General features: G+C 41.6%; 1 protein-coding gene across 1 annotated transcript in view; it reads right to left on the bottom strand.

Annotated features, from left to right (window-relative positions):
* The window catches only part of LOC134540907 (uncharacterized), a 300,470-nt gene that overhangs the window by 56,026 nt on the left and 227,608 nt on the right, over positions 1-16,836 (bottom strand). The window contains exons 9-14 of the mRNA XM_063383976.1: positions 16,126-16,272; positions 11,609-11,701; positions 10,457-10,666; positions 8,726-8,806; positions 5,661-5,810; positions 2,429-2,723 (exon numbers count right to left, since the gene is read on the bottom strand). Of these exons, the coding sequence (XP_063240046.1) occupies positions 2,429-2,723; positions 5,661-5,810; positions 8,726-8,806; positions 10,457-10,666; positions 11,609-11,701; positions 16,126-16,272 (976 nt within the window). The remainder of the gene's footprint in view (positions 1-2,428; positions 2,724-5,660; positions 5,811-8,725; positions 8,807-10,456; positions 10,667-11,608; positions 11,702-16,125; positions 16,273-16,836) is intronic.

Genomic DNA, 16,836 nt, shown 5'->3' with positions numbered 1-16,836 from the left:
AATCAACACAAAGTATGATTTCGTTGGATGGTTCAAATTATTACGGATAAGACCCTATTATCCGGAATTATATCTGGAACACATGTAACCCAAGCATCCTGTCTATCTGAAATTTATATTCGTAACATTCAATTTCATCGACAGCAAGATGCAAACCATCTAAGTAATTAATTAACACAAAGTATAATTTCGTTGGATAGTTCGATTCTTACGGATAAGACCCTATTATCCAGAATTATTTCTGGAACACATCTAAACCAAGCACCCTGTCTACCTAAAATTTATAGTCCTAACATTCAATTTCATCACCAATGTCATTAGTAAGACAGAAGATCATACCAATTAGTTTAAAAACTAGATGTAAAATATGACAAGATATTCAAAACATTTTTTTTTTAAATACAGTAATACATCGACTTAGGTTACCCCGTTTGTCTGTATCCGCCACACCATATTCAGCGTGGATGAGACTGGCCTGTTTTGGAAGATGCCCGAAAAGAACTTTTAACGTGCGTGAAAACAAAACCTTCCAGGTTTTAAGGCCACCAAAGATCGATCGATCGACAGTGATGGTTGGTGCGAATGCATCTGGTGGTTGCAAGTTAAAACCACTCACAGTTTATAGCTCAGAAAATCAAAGGGCATCGAAAAATAAGTCTAAAGCTGGCTTGCCCACGATTTGGAAGTCGAATCATAAAGCTCGGGTGACAGCTACCCTTTCGGAGGACCGGTTTGGTCCTCACTTCATACCTGAAGTCAAATGTTATGGCCAATCTAAACAAATCCCATTCAAAGTGATGCTATCAATCAACAACGCCCCAAGTCACCCTCCTACTACTTAAACTGAAAGTTGTCAACTGATGGACCAGGAAGTCGTCATAACATTCAAAGCTTAGGGGGGGTGAAACCAAAAGGGGAAGGTTTTTTTTTTAGTGAACTACACACACCAATATGGCAGCCGTTTGTTTACAAATGTATCAGCTGGTTAAATTGGAGAAAAATGTCACATAATTTCATTTGTATTATGAAGATTAGTTATGGACTTACATAAAGATTAAAAAATACATACAATAAAGATTAAAAAAATCATAAAAATATATATATAAAATATTTTTCAACTTCAACCAAAAAAAATCAATTAAGTCCAATAAACATAACAGAATTTTTTAAGTATCAGTAATCTGTCATTTTTTCAACTTTTTTTCTTTTACAACGCTTTACAGATTCTAAATGACACACAGATCATCCAATTTTTTTTTTACGTAAATACATAGAGGTAAATAAATATACACTGGCAGAACGTCTACCAGTTACATGAAATTATTTTGCACACATGACGTTCAAATTGAGAAGACAATAACTGTCTACGGGAAGCCTACAACTCATGTAGTTTTGGTTCCCTGCAAGAATTTCCGAAGATTTCCGAAGTTTTGCGTTTTGGTATTAACGCCACTTCAGCCGCTAAATCAGAAGGTTCCAATGAAAACAAGCATGTTGTGACTGACCTGACCTAAACTAACCCAACCCTTCGATTTTTTTTAATTTCAATTTTTGAGAGAAATCCGAACTTGCATTGAACGTGGTAGGGAACAGAAACTATGCGAGTTGTATAGGCTTCCCAACTGTCTACATGTGACTTCGAGAAAAGAAAAAAAAAAATTTCCCCTTCACACTCTGTGTTCGGCCCGGGCGACACCGGCTACTACAGCTAGTTTTAACATATTTAACAAAAAATTTTATTTTTGTGAATTGAGAGAGAGAGAAAAAAAAAGGGGGAATAATATTCACGATTCGGTTCAAATTCGGGAAACATTTTTCTGGCAGATTATTGCTGTCACATGCTAAGTAACATAAAAGTAGTCAGGGATTGTTGCTGTCACCTGCCAAGACGAAACACTATCCAAAGATTTATCCTGTCACATGCTAAGAAACAACAACCGTGATTGTTGCTGTCACCTGCTAAAAAAACAAACCACAGTAGCCAAAGATTATTGTAGTCATATTATAAGATACATTGCTGACGGGACGGTCACCGGAGTGCGGAACGGCCTCGCGCGGGCCTGGGAGGGAGAGGGAGAGGGAGAGGGAGAGGGAGAGGGAGAGGGAGAGGGAGAGGGAGAGGAAGAGGAAGAGGGATAGGAAGATGGAAAGCGAGAGGGAAAGCGTTAGGGAGAGGGACAGGGAGAGGGAGAGGGAGAGAAAGAGGGAGACGGAGAGTGAGAGGGAGAAGAAGAGGGAGATGGAGAAGAAGAGGGAGAGCGAGAGGGAAAGGAAGAGGGAGAGCGAGAGGGAGAGGGAGAGGTGGAGCGAGAGGGAGAGGAAGAGGGAGAGCAAGAGGGAGAGGAAGAGGGAGAGGGAGAGCGAGAGGGAGAGGGAGAGGGAGAGGGAGAGGGAGAGGGATAGGTGGAGGTGGCGAGCGGGCACTCACCTGGGACGCCCGCGGGGCCCGGCCTGATCTGGCGCACCAGGCTGCGGGACTTGTCGGTGAGCTGGCGCACCTGGGCACTCAGCTCGTGGCGCTGGCGCTGCAGGTCGCCCACCAGGCGCTGCACTCGCCTCAGCTCCGCCTCCAGCGCCGCCGTGGTGGCGCCCGCGGGGTGGTGCGGGTGGAGGGGGGGGCGGCGCGGGGAGGGGCCCGGCCCCCACGACGCCTGCCACTTCTGCCTCAGCATCACCAGCTCCTGCTCCAGCCGGGCGTTCTCCGCCACCGTCTCCTCCAGCTTCTGCAACCGTCCACAGCACATCACCGCCGCGCCGCCGACTCTCAAGGCGGGGGGAAAACAATTTATTTACAGTACAACCCTGTTATAATGTTCTCCTGCATATAATGTTTTCCTGCTTATGATGTCATATTTTTAAAGTCCCAACATTTCCCCCCAATAAGGACAGTGTATTTATTTCCTGCATATAACGTTCATAAATAGTTGTAATTTCCTGCTTATAATGTTTTTTTTTTTCTTGTGCTCCCTTGGAAAACATTATAACAGGGTTCTACTGTATTTGTTTATTTGTAATTGTAACATGCCAACCGATAGGACGAAGCCTTTTCACGGCAGGCGCACAATTGGGACACAAACACACTCTCGCGATAATAAACATAAATGAAAAAACCCCAAAACAAATACAATATAAACAAAAAACACTCATAACAAAGATGATAAAACACAAAATTTAAAATGTTACAATTTCTAGACAACACACAGAAACTGAAACACGCATGATCATCGAGAACTAAGGAAAATGATTATTGGCGTATCGCAAAAAAAAAAAAAAAAAAAAAAAAAAAAAAATTCTGCGTAGGGTGTATTTCGGACGGGAATGACGGGTATGAAATTTGTCTCATTCGATAGCTACGGACACATCCCTGCATTTTTTTATTGGCTTCTGCTCGGAAAGGAAAAAAAAAGGTGGGGGGGCTGTGAGAAGGGGTAGGGGATGATTTCGCTGCTTTTCTTTCTTTTCTCCAACAAAAACCAAAGTGAGTTAACTTTGTAGTTATCCCACTAAACTAGTACATACCGCCTTAGTGGTAACGAGCAGGTTAAAGTATAAAACCCCACCGATCGGTCCAATACTTTCGGAGTCACAGCTCTCGCCGACTTCGGTTCGACGTATCCCAGACACGCTCGTTACATCATCACTGTGAATATGTTAACCGGGTGAAGTACTGATACGTAACGACCACGAGCAAAGTCTACTCCATTAAGATATATATACTCTGTAGTTTTCATAGTTTCCGAGTTTTAAGCGGTGTTGAAACCTCGGCCGAAGTGACACCCAATCCAAGATCAAAGACATTCATTTTCCTGTAGAAAATTCATGTCAGAAATAAGGTGCTTGTACTTATGTACGCGCGTTTTAAGTTATACTTATTTGGCGTACTAAAAAAAAATAATTTTAATTTTGTTGCAAATAATAAATTAACTGGAGTGATATTACAGCTACAGTTTATAGGGTATAAATTCAATCAAATTAAAAAAAAATAATCAAACAAATTATTCAGTACTCAAATATGTTGAATGTTTACACCAATTTATTAATTTTAATTTTTTCTATTAAATAAAAAATAATAATACAGTGATTTAAAATGCATACAATTCACACATACAAAAAAAATTAACTCACTTACATAAACACACTTGAAAATATACTCGAAAAAGTTTACAAACACAATTTCTATCACTAATATTCAATATCAATCACTGAAGCATATGATTTAAAATAGGGTATATAATTTTTATTTGTGAGTTTTTGTTCCTTGGTGTGTGCGCATCATACAAATTCACTGTCATAATTTTTTTTAACATGCCTAAAGTAGTATAATTTCATAAATGTAAATTAGTAAGATGTTGTAAAAAAATGAGATTTTTTAACAAATTTTAGTTAAATATTCCATAAATATATGTTTTTTTTAATAGTGTGTTCAGGAAAGTTGGAATTTTTGAGGAAGAGCTATGGATTTTACTTGGAATTCTGGAAAAGTTTAATTTAGTAACTTTGAAAATAAAATCATTATCAAATCATTTTAATTTTAGTTACATAACTGTATTTTGTGGTGGTTATTTGGGGACATGAGAGCAAGTTTGTTAGACATCAATTATTTGCAAACAGTTTATAGGTGAAGTGGTATATTCACGTCAGTATATCGTGAGCACGGTATTTTACTTGTGTGTTTCTGTTTTGGTGTTACTAGTGTCAAGTGTAATATCTAGGGACTGGAAAAATTCGCGGTTTCAATGACCACTAGGATAGACTCCACGATTCTCTATGTACTCGGGCAACATCACCTGGTCATCGGCTACCGACTCGGGACACCTGTTTACTGCGATTCTCATGATTCGACACTTCTTTTTGTTGAGTGTTTGCCACTGGCTCAAAGTCCTTCAGGGGTAAATTGCGGTCCGATCGCTGACGCAGCATTAGGCTTAAACGAGTTTTTGGATTCTTGCCCGTCTCAAAAGGAATCCGCGAATTTTTCCGGTCTCTGCAGTGGCGTAGCCAGGATTTGTGTATTGATAACCGGAGGGGGGGGGGGGGGGGGGGGGTGTTAAGAGGCATGACCCCCCCCCCCCCCCCCGTATTAAAGCGGGGGGGTCAGGGGGTTCCTCCCCGGGAAAATTTGGATTTCAAGGTGTAAAATAGCGCTATTTTAGCAGTTTCCTGGTTCTTAAATTTAAATATTGTAATGGTTAAAAACATTTTTATTAATTTTAAAATGAAATTTGTTTGAGTGATGAATAAGAAATTAATTAAAGATTTGATGCTAAGGGGCGGGGGGGGGGGTGGTGTCTGAACCCCTAAACCCCCCCCCCCCCCTCCTGGCTACGCCCCTGGTCTCTAGTAAAATCTAGGGACCGGAAAAATTTGCGGGTTCAATGACCTGCAGGATGAACTCCATAGTTCTACGTACACTCGGTCAAATGTCACCCACTCATTGGCTGCTGCTGTCGTGTGAGACGTCCCAGCGTTAGCAGCCTGTAATTCGATAAAGCTTTGGTTTGGGTGTTTCTCATTGGCCCGGAGTCATCCAGGTGAGTTGCGAGCCAAATGGCAGAGGCAGCACCGAGGCATAACTATTTCGTATATTGGCCAGCCTGTCGCGAAATGAATTCGCGATTTTTTCCGGTCTCTAGTGATATCTTATCAAAATTCGGCCGCACCTTGGAGTTGTGTGCGAGCAGCAGGTGGGTGCGGCTGAGCTCCTTCTCCAGCAGCCGCTGCTGCCGGCGGTATCGCTCCGCCTCGGCGGGGCTGGCGCGGCTGCCCTGCAGCTTGCTGCGCAGTCCCCCCAGGGCCTTCTCCAGCAGCTCCTGGGGACACACACACATGGCCCCTCCGTCCGCTTCCCACGGCGCTAGCAAACCTTCAGCCGTACTACTAGCTCGCTGTAGGAAAGGTTTTGATGGAGATTAAGAACTGACGAAAACTAGCTTCTACTGCGCAGCTTAGGTTCCCCCCCTTCATTCTTTGCTACAGAGAATTTCCGTCACTCCCCTCTGTCGCAAAGAAGGCAGGGGGGAATCTAAGCTGCGTAGTAGAAACTAGTTTCAGTCAGTTTTTAATCTCCATCAAGATCTTTCCTACAGCGAGCCAATAGTACAAACTACGTGCCGGAAGTTTGCACGATAGCTGGAGACATGAATTTTTACGGTTTCATCGAAGTTATACTTCTTTAGGGCGCGTCACAAAAAAAAAATGACGAGTGAAATTTTTTAGATGCGTGCGCATCACTGCAACGCAAAATTAACAGGTTGAAGCTGCCCGCTGAAACCGCTCGTCAAGTCTCGCAAAAAAAAAAAAAATTTACCAAACAAAATAGAAATAGAACCTTTATTTGTCGCGCGTGTTGGCACAATCGTCGCTCTCTGATCAATGTTTTCATATTTATAATGTTTATCCACACATTTCTAGTTGCTACATTCACAACACGTGTTTTAGTTACATACAAGTGCGAATTATACAGTTACTGAGTTTCAGACGACGGGCAGTGACACAACACATTGCCAACCAAAACCATTAAAAAAAAAAAAAGTTATCGTAGCAACGGTGAAACCTGAACACACAGAAGAAGGAAAAGCAACAATCTGATCTGAACGAAGAAGAAACAGCAGGAAACGGGCGGGACGTTTCGGGGCCAGTAATCTGGGTCCACCATCTTTGGGCGAGACCGCAGCGGATTCACGGATCGGGGGAACACTTCTTTCCGAGAGAAGCGTTCGGCGTCAAAAATATTTTTAAAAAAATCTGAATCGGGGCCGCGTTCGGGGGGAATACATCCAGCCGGCCTGACGTAGTGGCGTCTCGGCGTTCCCGTCTGGATGACATAAGCTCCCCAATCCCATCCCTGCCATTCACCAGAGGCAAGCATGCGCTGGAAGTTTGCGCGACAGATGGAAACAGTTTTATTTTTCAAGTAAAATTTCAAGGCAAAAATTTAACGCAACGTTTTCGTAAGACACTGCTTTCAAACGTTTGCGACGCCAAAGATACATAAAGAGAGCACTTACGAGTCAAGGCTCAAAATGCCAAAGAAGTTTCACTTCTAGCACGTGTACTGCAGTTATACATGTTATTTTTTTTTTGACGTGACAACGTCTAATAAATCGATGAACGCCGGCTGCACGCACGAAAAAGTGTCCCACTACGGATGTCCCACTACGGATGTGTCGTGTTTGCTCATTGTACGCATGCGTGGCATCTCTCTTCCACTCGATTGGAACAACCATCGATTTGACTTTTCAATCATATTTTCGTCGTTTGAATTATTAATATTATGTAATTTAACGATTGTCCACCGATTTTCAGCACAATCGGTACGGTTATTTAAAAGTAATGTTGAATGTACAAATACGTTTTGAACCAACAATGGTGTTTTACAGTTACACATGATAATTCAAATTACACCCGGGATTGTATGCACAATGTTTTAAAAAATATTGTAACACATTATAAATAAGTTTGGTGTATTTGGGATGCGTATTTGTTATAAAATCGTGTTATAAAAACAAAATAATATTATTCCCTTACCGTAAACAAAATTTTTATAAATATGTATATAACATCTGAAACTATTACATTTCAAATATGGCCATGCAGCTGCGCGGTCAGTATTGGTAGCATCTAATCCAAAGGTTGTCAGTTTGAATCCCAGCAGCTGCGAAATTTTTTTTTTGTACTTGTAAAAATAAATACGGCGCACACAACATCTCAAAAGTAATAAATATATTTGAATTAATGAATGCAAATAAAAGTAAATTTATTAATTAAATTGTACATTTTATTTCACTCCTTTGTATCCATACAAAATAGTGATAATTCAATAAAAATGATTCAATTTTATTCATAAAAGTATGCAGATGTAGATTTTATCATACAAAAGATAGAAAAATTAAAAAAAAGTTTCTTCCTCAAAGAATATAATATTTTTAATGCCTAAATGGTTTGGTTGCGAAAACCTATTACGGCTCAGTCTCAGGGCGAATATGATATTTCATTTTCTTCTGGATCAATCATTTCATCAATGTTTTGTTATAACGTTGTCACGTTAAACTATCGTCCGTAAACCAACTTTACAGACAACCAATTTTTTTTTTTAAGCCAATTTGTTTTTAACTGTGTTGTTCCGAATAGTTGAGACTTGCTTATTACAAATCATTATATTGCATTATTGCAAAACATCAGTTAAAATGACACCATTTTGGTGAACAAAGTATAATGTAACTTTTAAGAGTTGGAATCGTTTTAATATTATATGCTATCTTTATGAACAAACAAAATTCATAAAAAGGGGGTTGTCTGAAAAGTCGGGTTTAAGGACGATAATTTTACGTGATAAAGTCATATGAAATATTTTTAAATTGCTGCTCTTATAAAGCCCGCCTTAACCTGTTTGACATTATAGAAGATTTTCTCGCACGGTGGTTGGCCCGGTTCTTGCACGCTCGGCTCATGCGGAAACGTGACAATGAGTCACGCTTTTTTCGTGCGTGCAGCCGGCGTTCATCGATTTATAAGACTTTATCACGTCAAAAATTAAAATAATAATGCAGAAATATCCTGTTTTTAGAATGAAATTACCATAAAAATAAAACCATATAATGTTGTCTTTAGCTAATAGTTTGTTTAACGGCTTGAAAGGAACTCGCGGGGAAGAAAGGGGTAGGAACGCAACTGCGGAGCTAAGCTAATATGCTCGACGACACGTCTGCCGGGAACAAGTGCTCACCTTGTCCTGCTGTAAGCTCTGGAGCGTGCTCGACTCCTCTTGGAGCACTCGATCCAGCCTGTACAGCTCCTGTACCTTCGCCTGCAAGCAAACACCGAGTTCCCTTCAGCGTGCCGCCCAGTCAGGGGCGTATCTGTGTCGGCGACGACGCTCGCTGGTGCTTCTAGCGCGGTGTCTCCTCTGGACTGGCGCGCAGTCTTCTCGTCGTGCATCGAGCGGCGACCGTGACATTACACGGCGGAGAAATAAATATATATATCGATGGCTTAGAATGAAAAACTAGTATCTCATAAAATGCAAATTTAACTGCAGAGACAAAAAACCGTGCTACTGATAAACGTGGTTTCTTTTTTTACCGATAGAAAGCAGTAGGATGCACATTTTATTTCTTTCAGCCAAACATTTTGTGAGATACGAGGTTTTCCAGCCAAAAACATAAAAAACGTATTTTCGTCCAAAAATTGAGATACGAGGTTTTCATTCTAAGCCATCGATATATCATTGTATTGCAGGTCCTTTACTACTGGGCTAGAGGGCATGATAAACTTTGATACGAGAACTGCTGTATTGGGCGCCACCGTACGAAAGGGCAGACGGACTTGGCGGAGACTCCTCTCAAGTTGGAGCGGGATTCGAACCCTCTAAATTTCGTACACCGGCTGCCATAAACCTGGCCCGTTCTCTGCGTCCGGCATGCTTTATGGATAAACGCAGTCGGCTGGCTCTCAGGGCGTCCCACACGCCGCCATGCAGTATGTACATGTTATACATGTGGGCAAAAGGAGAACGGAACGCCATCAAGTTCACACGGCTAGGTTTATTAAGAAGTCGCACGCTCCCGTATACATTGTACTTTAAACAGTCAAAAATGCAAGCGGTGAGTTCCCCGGTGAGCTGGCGCGTCCGCTCTCGACCGGTGATGATGAAGGACCGAGGCGAGCAAATGAAGTCTCAAGTCTACACAGGCCACATAACGTCTCTCGCGCAGAACAGAACTACTGTTACATTTTTTACGATTGCATGCCAAGGGTATTAAAAATATTTGACATAAAAAACACTCGTACAGCACTTTCTCACAGCTAGAAAGATTAAAACATACAGTAATTTAAAAATTATTTTTCAAACTAAGTCTAGCTTTGGCTGGACTTGAGTCTGCCTTGGGAATGTTCGGTGCTGTCTTTATTTTATGCAATATTCAATATAAGTTTTATCAAACAAAACCCACCTGGCTAATAAAGTAATAATAAAGTAAAATAGTGCGTGGAGTCCCTCCGTGCGGAAGAAGTGAAACTTCACTGTTTACTTCGCTGCATAGCAAGAATACCACACGCATGCTGGCCTGTAACAGGTATACTACGCGCATGCGTTCGAGTGCCATGCATTTCACTCTCGCTCTGTCTCTTTCTATTCCCCCTCCCCAGGAGCGTTGAACGTTTAACTCAACCTTGTTGTAAGTCGCATTAGATGTTTCACTTCAATAACATAATAAAGTTAATTAATAGGGAATCAGATATAGAATTAATATAACTATAAATTATCGAACATAGTAAACATGTATCATCAGTGGGCAGACGTGTGAACACAACTACGATCACTCGTCTATTTGATGAATTAATCAAAGAATGATTGAATCAGTAAAAGGAATGAATGTACTAATGAATTAAGTATTTAATAAATAACGAGAGTATTTCGAACAAGTGATGAGCGGGTGTGGCGGAAAGCTGGCCGTACCTGAAGCTGTCCCTGGTCCGGCGACAGTCGCTCCCAGTCGCGTCGCTCCTGGGCCAGCAGCCTCTGCTCCTGGACCTTCTGGTTGAACTCGAGGCGGTCCCTCACTGCCGGGGACTCTGCCCCCGGGGGCGGCACCCCTCCCCCGCGGTACAGCGAGCCCAGCTTCACCATGTTGTCCACCAGGTTCACCAGCGGCTTGCCCTTCTCGTACTGCCGGCAGTCCATGCACGACACTCTGCACTCCTCTTACTGCCGGCAGTCCAGACACGACACACTGCCCTTCTCGTACTGCCGGCAGTCCAGACACGACACACTGCCCTTCTCGTACTGCCGGCAGTCCAGACACGACACACTGCCCTTCTCGTACTGCCGGCAGTCCAGACACGACACACTGCCCTTCTTGTACTGTCGGCAGTCCGGACACAACACTCTGCACTCCTCGTACTGCCGGCGGTCCGGACACGACACACTGCCCTTCTCGTACTGCCGGCAGACCAGACACGACACACTGCACTTCTCGTACCGCCGGCAGTACAGACACGACACTCCGCCCTTCTCGTACTGCCGGCGGTCCAGACACGAGACATTACCCTTCTCGTACTGCCGGCAGTCCAGGCACAACACACTGATTGCCCTTCTCTTACTGCCGGCAGTACAGACACGACACTCCGCCCTTCTCGTACTGCCGGCGGTCCAGACACGAGACATTGCCCTTCTCGTACTGCCGGCAGTCCAGGCATGACACACTGATTGCCCTTCTCTTACTGCCGGCAGTACAGACACGACACTCCGCCCTTCTCGTACTGCCGGCGGTCCAGACACGAGACATTGCCCTTCTCGTACTGCCGGCAGTCCAGGCATGACACAATGATTGCCCTTCTCGTACTGCCAGCAGTCCAGACATGACACACTGATAAAGGAAATATGTAAGATTCTTTACTTACCTATTTACAATTGTTATAACAGAGACCTTACATTTTTGAAAATAAAGAAAAAATACAATAGCATTAAAGACTAAGTGTACAGTAAATTAATTGATTCATATGAATTGAAAAGAAAATTTCCAAAATCTGTGTTCAACCAGGTTTGCATGTTCATTTTTTTTTATTGAAGTTCGTACCTCGTCACAATCTGCGACCGGCGCTTACGTACCTGCTTCTCCAGGTCCAGAAGGTGCTTCTTCAACTCTTCCAGCTTCTGGAGGTGTTCCAGCCGCCTCGGAGCGTCCAGCTCGGCCAGTCTCGCCTGGAAGACACAACAACCACATGAGCTCCCGGTCCTGAGACCGCCAACAGTGCAGTGTCGCAGGCTTCCAGACGCGCCCGTCAACCCGGGGCGCAACAACGGGGGGGGGGACCAGGGTATTTCCCCCCCCCCCCACTCTGAAACCTTCAAGTGGGGGCAAACGGGGGCAAAGAAAGTGCTGTGCAATCAATTTTTAGATAATAAAACTGCTTAAATAGCACCAATTTTCCACCTTGAAATAAAAAATTTTCCCGGGGTAGGACCCCCGGACCCCACCGCTTCAATTGGGGGGGGGGGGGGGGGGGGGATCGATGTTTCTTTATAAAAAGGTATATTGCCCCCCCCTTCCCCTTTGGAAATTTAGATGTCGCGCCCCTGCGGCGTCAACAGCACATTTCCGAGCACGCAAATGAAACAACAAGCAAACGATGAAGTTTACATCAAGCACGTACACCGGCGATGTAGCCAACTCATCCAGCAAACAGCTTAAAAAAAGAACACAATCTAAAAAACCACTCAGTATATTTAAAAAAGGGGGGTTATCTGTAAAGTAATTTTACGTGATAACGTCATAAAGAAAAATTTGATGAAAAATTGCATACCTTTTTAATTTTCAAATATTATTACAAATTTAATTTAAACAATTTGTTAAAATATAATCACGAATAATTAGTTAAAAAGCCAGCCTTAACCCGTTTGATATTATAGAAGATTTTCTCGCACGGTGGTTGGCCGGTTCTTGCACGCTCGGCTCAGCCGGAACGTGACAATTTTTTCGTGCGTGCAGCCGGCGTTCATCGATTTATAAGACGTTATCACGTCAAAAAAACTACAGTCAGTATCAAGTTTAAGATCTTCGATATGTGAATCCCTCCGAGGGTAAATACTGGATAAAAAAAATCAGTTTGCCATATAGAAACAATATTTCTGATGTGTCATCATTATATTTCTCTGTTCCTGTGGTAAAGAAATAACACTCCCGTGATTCCGTAACTGGTGCTGCCCTAAGGTGTTTCTTAGTTTGTATTGGCACGCAGTATCTGGTGGGGGATACCATTTAGTGTTCATTGATTAATTTTCTTGGTTTAAATTTTTTTTCCTGACTGCCACCTTCAATATTCTTGTTTGGATTCTTGCTGTTTATTTCTTTAATTTTTTGACATTATGAATTGTTAGAACGTACCACAACACCATGAACAGATCATTTGCCAGCACTCATCAAGATTTTTCCCTGAACCAGCCTTAACGGCTTTAGTACTCTTTGTTTATAGTTCGCGAGTAATACTGCGCTTACGGGCTTTCTGATTAAGCATGATGAATAATTTTGTTCTACCAGACTAAATCTCTTTTGACCCTATTATGAGGTGTGATTTTAATCTTTCCCTTGATACCCATTCAATCGTATTTATTATGTGTTTTCCTTGCGACAGTCAATGTATTTTAAGCTAGCTTAGTACTTGTTCAGGCCTTCGCTTGATCGCAAATGTATAGCGATAAACTCATTCAGTCTTTTGACGTAGCGGAATATATTTTTGAATGAGGAATCGTTGTTTTTACATATACCTGCACGCACCTGATAGTTATCGTTTACCGTGTAGTTATTGTGAGCAATATATTAATCTTTGAAATTATTTTTTTTTTGTTATGCCCCAGTCTTTGATTAATGTTGTTTCAACATGCAAATGAACTTTTTTTAATCAGTGTTATTTAGTGCGCAATTCCTAATGCTGCTTCCAACATCCATAGCAGTAGGGATCCCATCGTACTGGTACTTACGTAATAACTGGCAGGATTGGAGTCTCTGTTGCTTAATTGTAGTCAGCAGACGTTTCGTAATAATCACAGAAACTCTGGAATACTCAGCTGCTCTGTCCGAACGACGAGACAGCAAGGCAAGAGAGTGGGTGGAAACAGGAGCACTCCAAGAAAACCCCGATGACAAACGGCAAAACCATCCAGCCCATCGGTGGAGTCCAGAAATGTAAACACTACAATACAAACCTTTTCAGCTCACAGAGAAGTCTTGTCTGGTAGTTAAATATATAAATTGCGGGTATTATCAATCTTTACAAGCAAAGTATAATTTTTGGGGGCATCAGAATAACCCCGTGTTTTGCAAAATAGAAAACTGTCATGCTTTACATAAAGTATAATTATACATATCATGAGTCTGCCTGAAAATCACATCTTAAGCAGCAAAAACTACTGGATCAAGTTGAAAATGTACGTTTCTGAGATTATAAGCTCTTAATAACAGTTATTTGAGATTCCGATGGAGAAATAATATTTTGAAGAATTTTTTTTTTTAGTTACATTACTTAGACTCTCACAATTACACAATGGCCTCTCTAAAAATTCTAGTGGTTATCAATAAATTTTGAAGAATGTGGGAAATAAAGCTGTCTGAATAGAAAATGATACATGAAGATATTAAAACAATATTTGCACACTTTTTGTACAAGAAACTCTATTTCAATTTTTTTTATGTCAATACGTAACACCTTAATTTTATAGAACCACATACAATGATGTCATTGCTGAAATGGACAAGCATACAATAAAATATAATTTAATAACACAATATTCAACACAGCAACCTTAAATAAGACATACAACAGATTTAACAAAACCATTAATCACGTTAACACACAGACACAACTGAAACCATGATTGAGACAAAAAAAATCTTGGTAAAAAACTTGGTTAAAGTGGACTCATGTTAGAAATATCACCATACATTCTAAGTAACATGACAAGAAGATGCTTCATTGTACACGAGTTAACATAGTAACATAGCACAGACACAAACAATGAACCACAAATAATGTTGCTTTTCACCAACAAAGAAATCAACTACTTTTCAAGCATCAACAAACAAAAAAAGATACCCTTGTAGTATAGAAAGGACGATAAAACATTTTGAAAGAAATTTCTAATTGTCATACACAACACTTAAAAAAACTTACACCCTTACACCACCACCATTACATATTCTACAATAAAGTCAAGCACAGTTTTCAACAAAGGAACAGTGTTATTAAGTTACATGAAGCAAAAGTTCAAATGGGTGGGGAAAATGGAAAACATGCAATAACTATGCACGTTAGTTTCTATAAGACACAGTGACCACAAAATTCTTATTTTTTTTTTCCCTCAATAATTACAGTCATTAAGATTTAGGCAGGGTTTGTAAACCGCACATCAACAACACAAGAACGCAAGACGCAAAATGTTCGACAACCACATCATAGAGTACCAGTTTATAAACTACACACGCAACAATAATGCAACACACTTACTGTTCAACTTCCAACTTTCAGCTTGCATTTCCGACGGCCTTATTTGAAGAGAAGTGTTACGAAAAATTATAAAGACGCAGAAGTTTTGTGCATAGAAGGCCACTATGTCCTTTTTCTTATATATGGTTACACTTGTTAAAACTTTTACATCACTTTCAAAGAAAATTATTAACAATTTAATTTGGATTTCATATTAAATTTGAACTATTAAATGAAGTTTGGGGAATATCTTTGTTTTCTTCTGTTTTGCAATTTGTTGCCGTCGGGCTAGTGATATCTTGTGACTTGGTGCTTTATAAACAATTTACATTTTTTCAATATTAAGATAATTTTTTTTTTGAATTTCTGATTCATTAATTGATTAATATGATATGTTTTCAAAATATTTATAGATATTGTTATGACGGCAGTTAAAAAAAAAGGCCATATTTTAAAATACATTATTCACACTGTTTCTCTAATTATTAGTATTGCTGCTATTAGTCATCCATTATTTCTGATTATGACGAGTAAGCTATGATTTTACGAAATCAAGTTAGATATAATCCTCCAATAGCTCCAAAAATTAAATTCTCTCAAAGGTTATTCAATTTATTCCAATGATATTTGATATTAATATTTGAGTAATTTACTTTTATGTCACGTTATTAAAAAAAAAAAAAACATTGATTTTTTTTTTCTTTCTTTTTTTTTTTTTTTTAAGGTATTCGGAAATGCAAAGGTGAAATACTTATTTTTTTATTATTGGTGCTCTTAAAAAAATTGTTTCTTTTTACAATTAAATTCATGTAATTTTTTATTAGGTACTTAAGAATTTCTCCCGTCGGGATGCATGATGCGCTGATGCGAGATCGCGTGGTTTACAAAACCCTGGCTTTTATGGTTAGGGAAAGTGTTAGGAAGCTCAACTTCGAAAGATTGGTATCCGAGCTGCGAACAGAAGAACAATAACCACACAAGTACAAGGCACGGCACGGCACGGCACGGCACTGCACACGAGGACCAGGGGGGAGGGGGGGGGGGGGGGCCATCACCAGGAGAGCTGTCGGGAATACAGAGAGAGAGAGAGAGAGAGAGAGAGAGAGACCGCCACCCGGAGAGAGAGAGAGGAGCGGGCGGACGAACCTGGGCCTCAATCTCCACGCGGCACGCCTCCACGGCCTTGCACAGCCCCGCGCTCTGCCGGCGCAGCTGGATCAGCAGCAGCACCAGCTCCTCGTGCGTGCGTCCCAGGAGGTCTCCCGCCGACACGCTCAGGTCCCACGGCGCGGCCTGCCGAGGTTGGGGGAGGGGCGGGAGGGGGGGGTCAACACGGGCATGCAACACACACACTCGCTCGCTCGCGACCGCTGTTTCCGCGCCTCGCCCGCCTGGCCCCCGCTGTGTGCCACACGCAGGGCCGCAACTAGGAGGGGGGGGGGGGGGGGGCAAACGGGGCATACGCCCCGGGCGCAAAAGCTGTGGGGGCGCCGAAATCGCTTGCATTGTAATTCCTTCCTACTACAACTGGTAACCGGTAAAAAAAGTTTTTTTTTAACTTGCATGCCAGGAATGTCTAATCTGGTTTACAATATATAACGTCTCAACATATTCAATGAACAAGTCTAGTGATTATACGGACAACTTTATGGGCATAGTAGTGGGTTCACGCATGGAAGTTACAGTAGCACAGAATCTGTTACACGTAGGTATGGAAAATGCTTAAATAGCAACATTTTTCCGTGGGAGGGCCCCCGGACCCCCCCCCCCCCCCTTGCTTTATTGGTGCGGTATGTGCAAAAAAAGAGGAAGGGGGGGTGGTGGTGCATGAATCCATTCATTCTCCCGGGTGCCAGA

Source organism: Bacillus rossius, chromosome 17, assembly GCF_032445375.1.
Source record: "Bacillus rossius redtenbacheri isolate Brsri chromosome 17, Brsri_v3, whole genome shotgun sequence".
NCBI classification, from domain to species: domain Eukaryota; kingdom Metazoa; phylum Arthropoda; class Insecta; order Phasmatodea; family Bacillidae; genus Bacillus; species Bacillus rossius.
This window is presented reverse-complemented; position numbering and strand designations above follow the sequence as displayed.